Consider the following 17444-nt stretch of genomic DNA (forward strand, 5'->3'; position numbering starts at 1 on the left):
ATGGGAAAATAGCAATGACATAAAAAGAATGTCAGAGATAGGAGCAAGGAAGAAAGTGTGCTAGGAGCTGTGAGGCAAAGTAAATGGAAGATCAGTTTGGGGAGAGGAACTAGTACTCTTGGACACACCTAAGGTGGAAGAAACAAACTGCAAGGGGAGGATGGGAAAGCTCAAAAAAAGGTCAGCTGCAGAAAGCTATTGCAGCACAAAGGGAAAGCACTTAGCAATACCAGGTTTACACAACTGTTTGAACCTGTTTGGTTTGGGTTTGTGGGTTTGGTGTTGTTTGTTTGTTTGGGTTTTTTTGTATCACTTCCTTCCCCCCAACCCCTCCAAGAATCAGCTTTATTTTCACAGGAAATGTAGGGAAAAGTCAAAATGCACTCTTAATGCCAGTTAGGATTTTAAGCCAGGTTAAGTTAACAAAAACCAGGTTACATGATTGATAGGTTCATAGGTCTTTAATTCAGCCCATTGATCCAACTAAACCAGAGGCTTTCCTATGTTTATAGCTATGCCATGCACCTTTCTCACACAGACTAGTCTTTCTAGACTAGAATAATTCAGTTGAAGGGACCTACAGTGGTCATTTAGTCCAACTGCCTGATCAATTCAGGGCTGACAAAGTTAAAGCATGTTATTAAGGCCATTGTTCAAATGCTTCTTAAACACTGACAGGGTTGGGGCACTGACCACCTCTCTAGGAAGCCTGTTCAGTGTTTGACTACCCTTTCAGTAAAAAAAATGCTGCCTAACGTCCAGTGTAAACCTTCCCTGGTGCAGGTTTGAACCATTCCCACATGTCTTACCACTGCATCCCAGGGAGAAGAGCTCAGCAACTCCCTCACCATGTCCCCTCCTCAGGAAGCTGTAGACAGCAATGAGGTCACCCCCAGCCTCCTTTTCTGCAAACTAGACAAGCCCAAAGTCCTCAGCTGCTCCTCACAGAACATTTTATTCTATGTGAGCTCCGATTTTCAGAGGGCTGACTCAAGATATACTTAGAAGCTACATTCTACAGCATCCACATATGAAATAAGTTACATGGATACTTCTCATTCCAGTAAATGAATTGCATTTTTTTTTAAATGTCATAATAATTGTGTCCTTCACTAGGGAGCTAAACCACTGCATTCAGGTAGATTTCTAAACTACAGAACTGAAATCAATACAGTTGGTTATGTCGCAGCATAACTGGGGAGAAAAAGCCACCCCTCTAATATTCAGTGAAATTAATTCTATGACAGGGTCCTATTTTCCTATTTTAAAGTCACACTATAAATTTGAAAGCATAAATTGGAGAAACAATGTCAAAATACAAACATAATTATTGTCACCAATGTAATTATTTTTATTTAGCATCAAAAGCATGAACAAAAACAAATAATAAATGCTAACCGCTTGTTTTACTTACTCAGTTTCTCTCCTCTCAACCTCATGTTCCATGTTTTCCTCTTTGCCCTCTACACTAAATTCTCCCCTTATTCTCCTACAGTGAGTGGTCCAATGTAGATGTATCTTAGATGGTGCAGAACATGCCAACTGCTTACTCTATATGTCTTAACACACAGACATTCACCTAGGTTGACTAGATGTCTGATGCGTTTGATTTATTGAACTGAATGTTCTCATAATCAGTGAAGTGAAATCAGTTAAGTCAACCAACCTGCTAAAACCACTCTACATCAGATGTAAGTAGCAATGATAAAAATATGAGCACCTGCTTACAATTTATCTGTTTAATGTCTCCTGCTAGTTTAAACAAAAGTGAGGTGTGTGGATTTGACTCTGCTGTGTTTGTGCATTATAAAATTAAGGTTAGCACTACCTTGGGCTTGATGTGTCTCTGCTAGTGATGTTGAGCAACATTTATTATTTAAGTAATTCCAGTATCCCAGCTTGTAGTCACAGAAATCATTCAAATGGCAGCACCCTGATGAACACAAGACTAAAACCAATAGGGAAGACAGTGATGATAAAAATAAATAAATCAGTACCTGAACAGTTAACTGTAATGGTAGTTTAAAAGAACTATTACCTAACATATTAATTTTCACTTCCAACAACAAGACACCAATTCAAGCGAAAAGAGTCATCAGCCCAGTAAAATTCCCGTTTGAACAAAGTCCCTCAAGTGGATGTTTCCCCCAAATGATTCACCAACAATCAAACCATTCCTCATTTAAAATGCATTATTCAATAGACCAAGTCACTTTGATATTACCTACACTTGGAAAGCTATTTCAAAAAAGCTATCAAAAAGACTGTTAACTGAATATTGTCTCATCAGCCCTCCTCTGCTTTCCACCCAACTTTGAGCACTTGCCCAAATACCACAGGACTGTTGATAAATTTTACAAATAAAATTTTTAAAAAACAAAAACAAACAAACAAAAACCAACAACTAAACAAAAACACCATCAAAAAAAACCCCACCTTGAATACAAGTGTGCTGGGTTTGGTTGGGATAGAGTTAGAATTCTCCATAGTAGCTTAGATGGAGCTATTTTGTGCACCTCCAGCCTACTGGCAGGCAGGGCAGCACGAGGAGTAGAAAAGGCTTTGGGGATGTGTAAGTGCTGTTCAACAGTAACTTAAACATCCCTATGCTATCAACACTAGTTTCAGCACAAATCCAAACCATAGCACCATACAAGCTACTGTGAAGGAATTTAACTCTATCCCAGCCAAAGCCAGTATAACAAGGCTAGTTCAAATGCAGAACATCCAGATTCATTTCCACTTGAGAGAATGTAAACCAGGCAACAGGGACGCATGTGACTTTCTTCTCCAGCTGCAGAAAAACTACAGGTCACTTGTCTTGTTTTCTCCACTTTTGCAAACCAGTACAAGTACATCTGGACCAAATGCGCAGAAAGCATCTAAGCTACAAGACATAATTGAAAACCAATGCAAGTTCAGAGCCTAAGTACCTTTTAATCTGATCTTAAGCATTCACACCAACATGCAAAAGCAGCCGAGCTACAAAATTAGGAATTTCTATGAAAATGCCCTATCCCAGCAGTTTAAAGTCACTAGTGGTGATGGAGGGAGGAACAATAATTGGACAATAGTGAGAAAGCAATCACAGTGTTCCTATTTTCTGCCCACATAAGCACCAAAGCAGAACAAAAGGAATAAATGCATTAATTTGTCTAGACTAAGTAGTTTGCAAACTTCTCTTCAAAACTCTACACTACTACCACTAAACACAAGGCAGCATCACATAACAAGATAAGCACCGGATTTTGTTTCAATATCTGTCACTAACCTGTTGTTTGACACAAGCCAAGTAACTCCTCCTCTCTGTACCTTCCTTTTCCTGTCCAATCATTAGTTTGACTGTTTTTTGTAGAAGTTGTTCAGGCTTGTCATCTATCTTGCATCTGGTCCATACTGTATCAAGAATATATTAACACCCTCCAGTTTAAGTTCTCCTGTTTCCCTTACATTTTCCTGTGTTTTATGGCAAGGATACAACAATTACTTGCCATAATTATTAATTAACATGGACCATACAGCAGGCTTGCTGAGACAGACTATGTTTAGAGGTGTTTAGTTAACCATTGACAACCTTGGTTGACCATAAAACAAAACAGAAGTCCATTTACAATTCAGTCCCCTATAAAATCATAGTCTATAGGACAATTTTCAAGTAAGGTGATTTTTCTACTACATCTCTCATCTTCATAGTAACTGTCACAAATATCTCGGTCATATTGTGTCTTTTTACAGACCGGTACACAAGATCCATGTTTGAAAAAATAATCACTATTTTTCTTGTATTTAATAATGCATTAACTCTTTGCCATAGACTGTTCAGTAGCAAGGTCTACCTATACTCTTTGTTCTGTATCTGTTCTGAGCTCCATGGAATAAATATATCCCCCCTCATTTTGGCAAAGAAACTCAGTAACAAGAGGACGAGTATTCCAAAATTGAGCAATTTTCATTTCTAAAACTGTTTGTTGCTCAGCTTTGAAAGATTCAAGATTTCCAACTAATTACAGTTCCCTCATTTTATCTGCATTCCCAAAGCGTTCTCAAGATCTATTGAGAAGTCTCTATGGCAGTTGCTACAGATATATCTAGTAAAATAGCCTGTATTACAGTTGAATAAAAATTAGCCTATTTGCTGTGGTCTATATCAATTGTTACCATAAGCATGTTCAGGTTGATACAGCACTTTATGCAGAAAGGATTTAGTTCTGTTCTGCTGTTCAAGCAAGTAATTTTTCTGCTGAATTGTAAAGCAAAAGTAGTAATCCCACAAGCCCAAACATTTGATAACATAATCAAAAAATAATAGTGGCAAGTTTTGTTCTAAGTCACCATCCTTTATGCTATGAAAGAATAAATTCATCTTACATTTGGATTTCTGCAGAACACAGGTAGTGTTCTCAGCCCTTGAATACTGCAAATACATTCCTTTCCATCTCATTTTCTCTAAGTATCATTTTTCATCTTAATGTTCTGCAAAGAGAAATTCACCTCAGCATAAGCATGGAAGCAACACATCTATATCCATTCACCTTTAGGAACTCATTACTCTTACCCTTCCGTAGTGGACTATATTCCAGCTCCAGTTCTGCAGTGACATCACAGACCAAAGCATCAGTCACGCTATTTCAGCTTCATTTGCTACCACAAATTTACTGCACTGCTGCAGTAACATTAACCAAGAGCTATTGCGATAATAGTTGCACAAATATTACAAAATACATTTGTAATGCTGAGTTCCACCATCTTGCCTGTCAGATTCAAGTAGCACTCACTGGTGATGACAGATCCCACTGTCAGAAAGTAGGAGCTGATTTTTTCAAGAGACACTTAAAATATATTATCTCTGTTCTCCTGCTGCAGCCTCAGACTAAAAATGTAAATGAGATGCCACATGTTTACCCTGATATTGCAAATGTTTTCAAGTTTCTGTAATTTTACTCAACAAAGTTACGAAACAGGTGAAAAGTATAAAAGGGATCAGTAAGTTATTGTCTTAGATTGCAGTCCACCCACCATGTCAGCAGAAATAAGAACTACACTTCCCCTTCTCTGTCTCACCCCAAAATTTACCCTTCAAAACATGGAGCACTATCCACCTTGAGCCTCTTATGAACATGGTACAGTCACCACACCTGCATGCATAGACTTTGTTGTCCGTACTCCAAGTTTGGTGGGATTGGGAGTGGGAGAGAAGGAGGAGGGAGGTAGGAACAAGGAAGAAGATAAGAAGGGGGAAATGCAGAGCAGTTCTGATGCAAAGATGCTGTGTTAAAAGCAAGGCTTACCACATTAGCCCCTATGTAGCACTTTCACAGCAGAGCTTGCTAGCAGCTTGAAGCACAGACAGAGCAAACCATTTAAAATAAAGCTTCAGTACAGGCTTGGTGAGGGGGGGACATTTAGCAGCTGAAAGAAAGACGCAGGAATCAAAATCAGCAGCTGTTTACACACAGAACTTATAGAAGTATGGTGCAGCAAATTTAAAAGACTCACTAGACCAAACATAACAGACTAAGAGAATATTTTCATTTAGCAGAGGCCTTCAAAAGGACACAATTATCAACTATGCCAAAGGAGTTGTGTTTCTCATCAAGCACCAGAGAAAAAAGAGGTGATACAAAATTCTTTAAGCAACAAGGACACATGCAGCTACAGACAAGTTTGTCCCTTCAAGGTGTACAAAAGCAGCACTGAAAATCCTGATTTGCTCTGAAATGAAGGAACGGCTATATCTCATATTGCTCACAAATAATTTATTTGCACAACAGCAGAATGTAACTTCTACCAGTTAGCAGTTTGTCCTTCAACAAAAGCTGGTCCAGAGGAAACTGAAACAAAGAGAAGGACATTCAAGCTACCAGTTAAAACAACTGACAGCTTATATTTTGTCCGTCCATTTCCTGTTGAGAGCATAATGCACCCGTCACGATGATACTCATGTCCCCTGCTACTTAAGTCCCTATCATTTACCCCTTCAAAACAACTGCATACAATTAAGAATCATGGAATGAGGCTGGAGTGAAGCAAAGGTCTGACAGTGTGATCAGGAAATTCCTCTAAGGTTCTTTTTTTTCTCCTCTACAAGCTTCTTACAGTCAAAGAAAGGCATCCCCCCTCTCTGCAGAGCATTGCTGCTTGTGAGGTTTTTGATTGCCTCCATGACTAGCTGAGAACTTTGAAGTACTCTGAAGGGAATTCCACTTCCATCTTCAATCAGGATGTTCTTCTTGGTCCTATCATGACAAGGACACATGCATTCACTGTGCCTGGGGCCACGATCAAGCTCTGCTCCTAAATGGGTATATGGTAAACACACAAACATCGAGTTCAAACTACATATACATTAGCCATGAACTAACTGGAAGGAAGAGCATTATTAAGAAAGCAGTTGAGGCTCAGATGCTCCAAGGGCTTGTGCTAGCTTTGTGATGCTGACGTGACACCCGGAGTTACAACATATCAGCTACTAACCCAACTGCTCCACTTCAATTAAGTCTTGTTCCACTGGCTCAGTCACAGTAACTGAAATACACTTGCTTAGGCTAAAAGCCACAAAAAAATAAAAGTTCTGTAACTAGTATATCTATAATCTAAAAAACATGTCTTTTCAACATAAAACACATGGAACTTCCTAACTGTATTACTTATCTTCTCTCCACTTAAACCCCAGACAACGCTTCTGAGACGTTGTTTGGCAGCATTTGAAACTCATAGTGGGATATGCCTTTGTATTTCCAAAGCATTCAGAGGTGGAAATTCTTTTTGCACACTCTTCCACACTCTTCTTCCTTCTGCAGCTCTCCACACTTCTCCTGTCTACGCTCAGTATAAAGTATAAAACTGGTCTATGGAAGAAGATTGAGCAGTACAGAATGTAGTGGATTCACTCCTAGAAGAAGTAAGAACAGCCATGGACGTTAATTTTGATGTTGTTTAAAACTGAGTTTCCTCTAATAAAACACACATACAAGCAAATTTGCACAAGCAAGTATCCCTACAGACTAATCAAGTTATTCCTCCTGCAAGCTAGAGAAGAAGGAAAAGGTGGCCTCTCTTCCATTCAAGTATTTTGGAACTGTTCAGACACTATGGCAACAAGACAAAAAAATATCTAAGCAAACTTGTTTAATCAGAGAAAAACACTCCAACAGTCTGCATTAAGCACTCATATAGAATGTCACTTTTATACACTCATATTTAGCTTTTACAGAAACTGTATCTCGGAATAATGCATATTCATCATACTATTTGCCTTTCATTTTTCTTTACCATAAAAACAAAACAAAAACAAAAAACATCAGACCAGTACTCAATTCTTAGTGCAATTGTTCTGCTGTTCTGAATTAACACCCTTCACAGACATATTTTGACACTTTGTTCAACCTACACTGGACAGGAATTTAACACCCTATTGCCAGAAAGAACTGCAGCATCCCACCCAAACCAAGAAAAAGCCATATTAATTTTTCTTATGCTATGCCTTCTAAAGCAGATAGAGAAGCCCCCATGTTTGGGTTCCTTTAGGGGCAGCTATCCCTGCCTCCCTCTTCCAACGTCAGAATTGTTACTTCAGCTCTCAAAGCAGAAGCTATCCTTTCATCCACTTCTGCTACTGTTACAAGTAATCTCCTGCAGCTACTACTCTTAAAATGAAAACTTCCCGCCCACACAGAGGGAAAGTCTTAGCAGCAAAAGACACATACAGGAAAGAGGTATTTTATCTTCACCCTGGGGTCTGCCACCTCCACAATAGGTCAGCAGTCAGAAACAACCGCACGAACATCAAGGTTTCACTCTATCTTAAGATTTTTAAAATTTCCTTGTCTTCCATGACTCACTCACTCCTTCCTGGTTTTTGTTTTCTTTTTCACTCCAACTGGGAAAGGGATAAGGATTATACCTGAAAGCACTAGGAGATAAATCAGGAGACAAAGACAAAATTTAATACAAACAAAATAAAAATAAAATTAAAAAATTAAAAAATAGAAAAAAAAAAAAAAGAAGAAGAAAGAGGAGCTGGCAAACTTAACAGGATTCCTGCCAGAGACAGGTACATAAAAAGCAGCTGTCGAAAAGCGTGTTTCCACATCAGAGGTGATGCTACTGGCCTTGGGAAGCTGAAAGCCTAGAAAATTACCTCTTCTTCAATCCTCTGCTAGATGCAATGGAGAAAATACGTGCAGCCGCATGAGAAACGTTCATTAGCCTGTATCAAATCAAGTACGACCCTTTCCTCACATCATCATCATCTCTCTAGGATCCTAAGTTGCTGAGGAAAAAGAGACTAACCATTACCCACCTGAGACCACTAAAACCAGAATTCTATAGGGACACAGCCATCCAACCTGAGTCTCCAAGTTTCTATGAAGGGAAATCACCCATTAAAAGACAAAAAAAATTAACTGAAGAGCCAGGAGAATTAAAACCTGATCGCCAGGGGAAACAGACTTAACAAGTATGCTTCATTAGCATTAAAAATTGGTTATTAGATTCCCAATGGAACAGAACCTCAGCCACACCAGAGATAATAAATAGAAAGTCTGCCATTAATTTCTGTTATTTTTTGCAACACCGACATTAAACACTGCAGACTACTGAAATGTCAACTCAGTAACTCAAACTATCTCAGCACTCTTTCACCAGAGCTAAGTCTGTGATGGGACCAAAAGGTCAGTACTGCAACACAGTATTTGAACATTATGTTGGAAATTTAGCTACAGTCAAAGCTGAAATTAAGTCTAAGTGACTTGACTTACAGTCCATACATAAAAACTAACAGCAAAATAAAATTTGCCAATTCTTTTTCTGTGGTAAAGGAACAGAAGAACCACAGTACAAAAGCTTCTGATATTACTATGTAAAGCTGTGGGAAAGCTAGAGTGAATTTCAATATACTGAACGCATGTTAATCCAGCATAATTAACTGCAAAAGAATAAGAACTACAACACAGCATCAAGCTATGATTGTGATTTGACACCACAGGAAAATACAGACAGATTTTATTAAGAGAAAAAAAAACAAAACACACACACACACACAAAAAAAAAAAAAGGACCCAAAGCAACAAACAAACCAACCCACAACTTTTGGCTTTAAGTATTATGAAAAAAAGTAAAAATAAAAATTAAATTACAATTAGCTTCTATTTGAGAAGAGATTTTTGTGCTACCCGAAGTATAACAGAATAATTTAATTCAAAGTCTTCAACCAACACAAGCTTATTGGTAATGTCAGATGATTTACTGATCACCTGAAACAAGAACATAAAGATAAACCAGTTTTTGACACCTGCAGATGCAGAGAGTATTTCTTCAGCTTAGGTGAGTAACCGGTTCACACACAGCAGAGAAGTCTGCTGGGAGAGAGGCTAGAAAGACCTGTCCTCCCCTTCTGATCAATGAAAAATAACTCAATACCAAAGCCAGAGGTATATTAGATTATAGCTACTGCATTTTTTTTTACCTTTAAAATGTTTAATCCAGTAGTAAAATCAACTAGTAACACTAGATTTGCTAACTGTAAAAACTATTGTTAAATTTAAAATTTAACTTACCATTAAACTCTTATGCTACAGAAAACAAGTTTACACACAAGCGTATATTTGTATGTATTTATTTAAAAATCATTTAACAGTTCTAAACTATGCTTAGCTATTAAAATAGCATTTTCAGGATTTATAGTTAAAATATCAGAACACTAAGTGTAGAGAAAAAGGCAACTATCATTCACCATTTTTCAACATGATAAAAGATAAAGCTTTAGAATCTGAATGTTAAGCTACATAACCACTGAAGCATGTATATAGCACTTGCAACTATCAGAAGTCCAAAAGTTATAAGTAAATGCAGCTACCAGTTATCAATAATAAACATTAAAACAAATGCCAAACAGTATTAAAAGCAATTATTAGATCAAAATTTCTCTCCTGATTTAAATCACAATTAAAATCCTGAGTTAAATAAAGATATTCTCTTTCACAGTCTGAATTCTAATTACAGATGGCTCTATTTTTCAGAATACACATCCTGCACACATCAATGGACAGAATGAAAGAAGTCTCCATCACGGTACATTTGATTGCATCTATCTGCACTGATCAGTTCAATCTTCAGATTTCAGATTTCCCAGGGGCGAAAAGGGGATGGAACACAAACCACCTAGCAAGAGTCGTAAAAATATTTTATTTATCATCCGAAATATATAATTCTACAACCTCCCATATTCGCTTTTCAACCATTTTTAAAAATTATTTTCCTTTCTGTTCTATACTTAGCTTATAGGGTTACATTATTTTATTTTGGGTTTTGAGTGCACAAAACAAAGATTTGTACAAAAGCCAAATTTTCAATTACTTTTTTCATATACCGTGCAAGATTTTAAACAAAAGATCAGGGAATCAAACAATCCAAGTAGTGTTATGAGTAATTGTCCAGCTGATACTGAACCGCTACCTTAATTTTGCCATCTTATAGTAGGCAGATAGGATGGGGAGTCTTCTGCAGGCTTTCACTTTGAATTTTCACCCTATTGACTTTACGGTGGTGGGCTTTTTTTTTTGCCTTAATGGATATCATGCAAGGATTCTTGTTAGGTTCACCTTCACAGAGATTAAACGCAATGATATACTACTCAGTTTGTGGGTTAGAGTCAATGACAAAGTTGCCTTTCACAGAAAGAACTTACATTTAGCAATTTCTTTTATAACCTTCTGATGTTCAGCCAGTTTCCACTTCAAACTACCAAACAAGGAAAAGCAACTGGCTGAATATGGGAAAACTATATATTCTGTAGTTATTATCACTGCCTTTGACATCAGGAGCTACCTCTACAGAGGCAAAATATTACCTAAAATTAAAGTACAGAAATACCAATGTCGAGCTATGTAACTACTTAAAGCAATCATCTGTGTAATGTACCATCAGATGAAAAGTATACATTCACCTGGGAAAAAAAAAAAAAAAAAAAAAAAGGAAAAAAAAAAAAATCAGAGCTTTTCAGTGGTAACCAAGCAACCAAGAGCAGGAAATAATATGACGCTTTCAAAATAGAAATGCAAACCAAAGCTGAAATTAATTATTTAAAAGTCAATCCAGCTGGTTTATCAACCACTCTCTAAAAGCCTTTCTTATAAAAGCTCCTGTTTAATCTCTGACCTCTTAAACAAATAAACAAAAGGCAATTTTAAAATAGATGCCTTCTGGAACATATATTCAGAAGGTCTCCCACTACTCCAAAAGCAGATTTACTACTCTCTTTTGAAACCTAGGAGCATTTCATTTAACCTAAATATTTGTCAAGTTCTCTTCGAGAAAAGGTAAACTTCCTTTTACAAGCAACTATTAAAACAGTACTCCAAAGATTTAATTATTTGCTGTTTTATATTTCAGTTTAATTACCATCCAATGAGTTGGCACAACAAATGAGGGGAGGCACAAATCATACAGTTGTACCAATTTGCTGATTAAACTCCAACTTTCTAGTAAAATATTTAATTCCAGAGACCTTAAAAACAACAACCATAAAACAGCTAGTTTGAACTCCGCACACCTAAAAAGATACACAGATGCTTGGTTCATTACTTTCAGCAGCAACAATGCATTGTTTTTTGCTCGACTCCAGGACTTCCTCCTACTGCTTTGGAACATGACCAATAAAAGGTATCTATTAGTGACCTTAATGATTCTTTTAATTTCTTTTGTACATTAATTGTATTGTATACTGGTTAATTACATTGTAAATTATCATTATAAAACGAAAAGCATCGATTTTGTGATTCTGAATCAAACTTGGACTCACTGATGAGCTACAAAGGAATGCCTAATCTAGTAAAATGTCCTAAGCCATATGCTTAATCAGAGATGGAGCTTCAGATGTCCAATCCAGATGTGTCCACATGCACCTGCTTGTAATCACTCCTGGTTTCTCCAGCACACCTCATAGATATTTTGCTATTGCTTGATACCAAATCAACTAAAAGCCCAAAGGTTTATTAAAAACTACATAGTTCACTTTTCAAAACAGCCAATCAATTGATCTCATCTTAGTCTTTTCCTACAGTTCATGTTATTTTACATTTACCTAATTTCTCCTCCAAAATCACACCAAGAGGACTACGGGTATGCCCACACATCTTTTTCCTTGTTTGTCCTTAACTATAGTTCACTACATTTAATAGCAAGACCACAGCTGGCAGAATCACACATGCATAAAAGCTGCCAGCACTTCCAGTTTTCTCACAATTGCTTTCTACTACCTCAGGTATATACACCTCTAAACCAGTATCCAACTCCACTGCTCAGAAGAGTTGCAGATATTTGAAATACCCACAACAGAGAAGTACCATAGGGTGGGATTTAGGTTTGGCACAGACAGGCAAAAATAGCAGCTTTTTGTCTTTTTTTGAAATTGCCCATTTCATATGTGCAACCATGAAACATAATCCCAAAGAACGCATCGGTTGGGAACTCTTTCATAAATTGCATAAACCCTACCTTCTGTGGGTACAAAACATGGCTATTTCAAAGAAACATCACTGCATAAGAAGCAGTGCTTTTGACTAGATATAGATACGTACAGTCTCTCTAGTCTGTGTTATTTTTCCTCAGCTCTAACCTACCTCACAAGAACAAAACCACATAAAATCTAGAACCATAAAAAACATCACGTGACAGAACTATGTCCAGACAGTACACATTGATTCATACAGATTCCTGTCTTTTTCTTTTAAAACAATATGCATAAGCATTGAGCTATTCACTTTTATCTATTTCCATCAAAACCTCAGTAATTTTTAATGAGGCTTCAATTTTTAGATTTCTACGGCTCCTGCCTTCAGGATGCTCTCATCTGCACTGAGTCATATCTCCACACATTCATTATTTTTTCATTTTTAAAGACAAGGCCATAACATTCAAACCACCACCAGGAAGACCACGGGTCTCCCATCATCTCTCCCATGACTATTCATAATTGCTTACTTCAGCTCCTGTTTCACAGTCAAGACAAACCATAATCTAAGTGGAAATTTAAGAAGGACTTTTTTTCTTTTAAGTGGGTTACTCTAAGAAAGTCGTCCCATAATCACATAAAGTTTTCAAACAGCTATGCTATCAATCTGAATGTGAAGCCACCAGAACTGAAAAAAAAAAAAGCCTCACAGAAAGGCTGTCTCTTTGTGCGAGGCAATGCACAATGAAAGCCTTCTAAACATCAGATAACAAAACTAAAAGAAATGTAGCAGATAAATTCTAAAAAGTTAAACTAACTCTCCTGTAAAACTTTAAGGCATGAAATGAAAGGTTTTTCTCCCGCAATCTAGTCCCAGTGAGCGGATCGCTGTGTAGACCGCACATCAGACAAAATACCTTCAGACAGCGACAAGGTTCCACACGCCCACGGCAGACTGTGAGGCAGACGCCTGCATTACCAGCCGCCTCCATTTTCACTTTCCGTCCGAAAATTTTATCCCCCTCTTGCTTCCAAGAAGCTCCCTCAGTACTGACATAACCAACAGACACCTTCTCACCTGAGTTATGTTTTACAGCCTACCCAGCCAGCCTTCACACCCCTGAGTTAGTAATTTTGCATCAGAGCCACATTCTGTGCAATTTGCACCCTGACATTAACTCTTTTCCACACATCTCTCCGGGAGGGTCAGGAAGAGGGGGCCTGGGGTCGGGGGAGGAGGGAGAGGTACAAATATATAAATATACAGAGAAAGAGAGAGAGATGGATATTAAAAGAACGAGCAACCGACACGCCGCAGGCTCCGACACGGCAGGTCTCTCCTCCCCGGAGGCGTCGCGCCGTGGCCAGGCCATGAGGGGCCGGCTCCCCTCGGCGGCCCGCAGGCTGCCACACCTCCCGGCGGGACGGCCTCCCGCCCTCCCCCGGCGGCCGTTAACGGAACCCCCGCGCGCCCTTCCCGCCGGCCAACGCACCCCGCTGCGCGCTGCTGCTGCCGCCGCCGCCGCTCCCCCGAGGGAAAGCCCGGCGGAGCCCGGCCTGCCCCACGCGCGCCCGGCTGCGTGTCATGTACACGGGGAAGAGCGGAGCATGGCCTCCTCCTCCTCCTTCTTCCCCCCACCTCCCACAATGCACCGTGGGCGCTCCCCTCTGAAGCCACTTCCTCGACCGACAGCCGCCCCACGCCGCCCCCCCGGCCCCACTCACATCCGTCGATCTCCTCCTGCAGGTCCTCCTGGAGTAGCGACAGATCTGCGGGAGACACGTACCATGTGTCAGCGCCGCCCGGCCCGCTGTCCCCACACCACCCCGGCCACGCGTGACCCAGCGGGGCCGCCCCCCGCCGCGGACGTTTGCGGGCTCTGCAGACTGCGCCCCGCTGCCTCCCCCGACCCCACCCCGCAGCCCCCCGCACTCCGAGCCGGACAGCGGCGGGAAGCGCTTCCGAAGCCGGAGCGGGGGAGAGGAGGGGGGAGAGGAGGGCTGGCGCCCCACCGGGGAGGCGGCGTGTGCGGAAAGGGGGAGGGGGGCGCTACCTACCCGCCATCTTGCTGCAGCCCCCGCGGGGCGCCGGGCTACATTTAACCCTCGGCCGGGCAGACGAAGGGGGCAGCGGTGCGGACGGCAGGAGGGGGTAGGCCCCGCGCGGTCCGGGCCTCGGGGCCGACGGCGTCTCCCCGCGTCCCCGGGAGAGTCGCGGAGGGAGGGAAGGAGGAGGGAGCGGGCGGGCGGAGGAAGGCGGGAGGAGGGGTCTGGGCCGGACACGCTGCCCCCGCCTCCGCCCGGCGGAGCCGCGCTCGCTCGCAGGGGCGGCCGCGCCTCTCCGCCCATCGCTCTGACTCACGCCTGGAGCCACCCGGCCCGCTCTGGCCCTGCCTGGCCCTGCCCTGCCCAGCCCGCAGGCGGAGAGGCCGGCGACCGGCAAAGCACGGCCCGGCCCGTTCACCTGGCCTCGCCGCTCCCCGCCCCCCCCGCCGCCATCTCGGGCTTGGGCTCATCCTGCCGCTCGCCGGGGGGCGGGGAGGGCAGCGGGGCTGACTCAAGGCCCCGCGTTGAGCGTTGTGGGGTCACCCGGAGAGAAGGGTCCCCTGAGAGGTGGCCGTGCCGCCCCCACGGGCACACTCCTCCCGTGGGCTGCCGAATTTCAGCGGCTGGGAACCCGTGTCTTGGAAAGACGGGATGCTCTCAGTGCTGCGCGTTCTGACTTTTGTTTTAAAAATGCGCAGTTCAGTGGTGCGTACACGTGAAGGTACCCATCGCTTCCTGCTTCTCTTGGCTGTACTTTACGGTCGGTGCTCGTTGGTGGTTGTCATTTTTACTGTTTTGATACATTTTCCACTGTAAATTAGAAGATTGAAAGTGTTGGATGAAACAAGTGCTCTAATTAATTGATACCCAGGACACTTGATAAGGAAATGGCCACTACTGGTACTGGTGCCACTTGGGAGCCTTATCTGAGCCTTCCACAGTCTTATTTTTATCTTGGCAATAATTAAATTGTTAATACACAGAAAAGCAAAGTAAATTATTTTTGCCTATTTTGTGTTTGTTTTTTTTTTTTTTTCAAAAAAGGATGCCATTTCTGTAGCTCTGTTTTTAACTGAATTACATGTCTTGTAAGCTGCATGTGAACATCATACATCTGTAAGCTGGACAAGGATTAAATCTCTATAGTCAATGCCATAGTGGCTGAAAATGTGTGATCTTTTAAAATGCATACATACCTCTCCTCACAATCCTACAGAAAAAGCTCTGTTCTGTTTCATACCCATTCAATCTTTAGATGAGTCACCAGGGCCTACTGGATACTGATTATCCAACACCTGTTTTTATTCAGATATATAACCCCAAAATCTGAGTAAATCAAGTCAATTTGCCATGACTAAGTTATATGAACCATGCTATTCTCTGCCAGTGTAATTTAAGAGGAGATTCAGATGAAATATTTGACATCACAAATAGCTGACAATGGTAGGTGTAATAGCTATAGACTAGAGCAGAAAAGTAAAGCATACTTGAAGATTAGGTTTTTATTATCTCTATTACTACAGGTTATTTCCAGGAAGTTTTCTCTCCACTCCACATCCTTCACCACAATCAAAGCCCAGTTTTGCTTCGTCTGAATTCGACAGATGTGCTTCGTTTTACTGAAAGAATCAAGGGGTTTGTTTCCTTTTCCTAACTCTTTACAAAGAGACACTAATGCATGCTAACCATAGATTACTGTGGTCTGAGGGCATCAAAGTTGCCTTGGCCATTATTGTTATCATCATAATGAGAAATGGAGCTTAATAAGATACATCTATGACAACTGGGTTTATAATTTGCAGTGCACCGGAAGTCCTGCTCTTAAACTGTACTAATAGTGTTAATTATTGTCAATTAATTATTGCCTCATATGTAATAGTCTCTAGAGTATTTAGGACTTTTTTTTTCTACGTACGTTGTTTAAAGAGAGGAAGTACAATTTATGTAATAAAGTAAGGTAAAATTATGATTACAGGAGATCATACTTACCCTAAATTCATATAAATGAATTTTGGATTTTCATGTGTGCATGTGATCTTCTTAAGTGCTGGTTAGTTCTTTCTCTGTAGGCAGGACCATGGTATTTAAATAGCTCAGATAACAAGGATCAGTGTGATTTAGCCTTTGAAGACAAATTATAACTGTTAGGAATTGTGTTTTTCTTTTGCTACATGTTACCCATAGAACATTAGACTGTATTCCTCAGGCACAGTTGGTCCCATTGCTATCAGCCATCAGGAAAGGTCTCTTCCTCTGTGAGTAGAAACTCTGTGGCAAAACCTTTGGCTTGTATAGTGACACACAGGGAGGGGAAAAGAAAAAAAAAAAAAAAAAAAGGGTTTTTTTGGCTTCATCCCAACACATAATGCAAACACCTACTTAATGAGTAATGAGTAAGTAACCAGATCTTTTTAAACTTTTCAGCCTCAGTAAATTCCCAGGTACTCCTTAAGGGCCTGATCCAAATTTCGAGTTGATTGAAAGATTCCCTGCCACTGGTCACAAGCAAGGCAGACAGAGAACCTGTAAGTGTTGGACAGATACTGACTCTTTCAGACAGCATGATGGACTGCCACTCTAAAATAATACACCTAATTATGAAAGAAAATTTTCTTAGCAGACTTGTTTTATTAGATGAGACGTGTTAAGGAGTCAGCAATATGGCAGCTGCCAAAACATTGTAGCAGATTTGGTGCTGGAGTTCTAATAGCCAGTTTGAGTACCCTTACAGGCACCAGGAAGTAAAAAACTTAAACAGATACACTCACATTCACACACTCTGTCTCATGAAAAAACACATTCCGGAGGGTGGAACGCAAGGCTATGGATGGATGAATACAAGCTGAAGACTCCTTGGCAAGATCCTTTGCATGTGATAAAATACACCTCTATTGCTGTCTATATGATATATCTCAAAAAAGTTCACAGTAATCAGCAAGACATTTTA

General features: G+C 40.6%; 1 protein-coding gene across 7 annotated transcripts in view; it reads right to left on the reverse strand.

Annotated features, from left to right (window-relative positions):
- Positions 1 to 14846, reverse strand: part of PPP4R1 (protein phosphatase 4 regulatory subunit 1) — a 68715-nt gene extending 53869 nt beyond the window's left edge. For 2 of the 7 annotated variants that reach the window (XM_071804248.1, XM_071804246.1), the window contains exons 1-2: positions 14510 to 14846; positions 14177 to 14221 (exon numbers count right to left, since the gene is read on the reverse strand). In XM_071804248.1, coding sequence (XP_071660349.1) covers positions 14177 to 14221; positions 14510 to 14516 — 52 coding nt within the window. In that variant the 5' untranslated portion in view covers positions 14517 to 14846. Of the gene's footprint in view, positions 1 to 13944; positions 14084 to 14176; positions 14222 to 14509 lie in introns of those variants that run through there. The other 5 variants (XM_071804249.1, XM_071804252.1, XM_071804247.1 and 2 more) reach the window with 5 other exon arrangements.
- Positions 14847 to 17444: the final 2598 nt, after the last annotated feature.

Source organism: Patagioenas fasciata, chromosome 2 (assembly GCF_037038585.1).
Source record: "Patagioenas fasciata isolate bPatFas1 chromosome 2, bPatFas1.hap1, whole genome shotgun sequence".
Lineage (NCBI taxonomy): Eukaryota > Metazoa > Chordata > Aves > Columbiformes > Columbidae > Patagioenas > Patagioenas fasciata.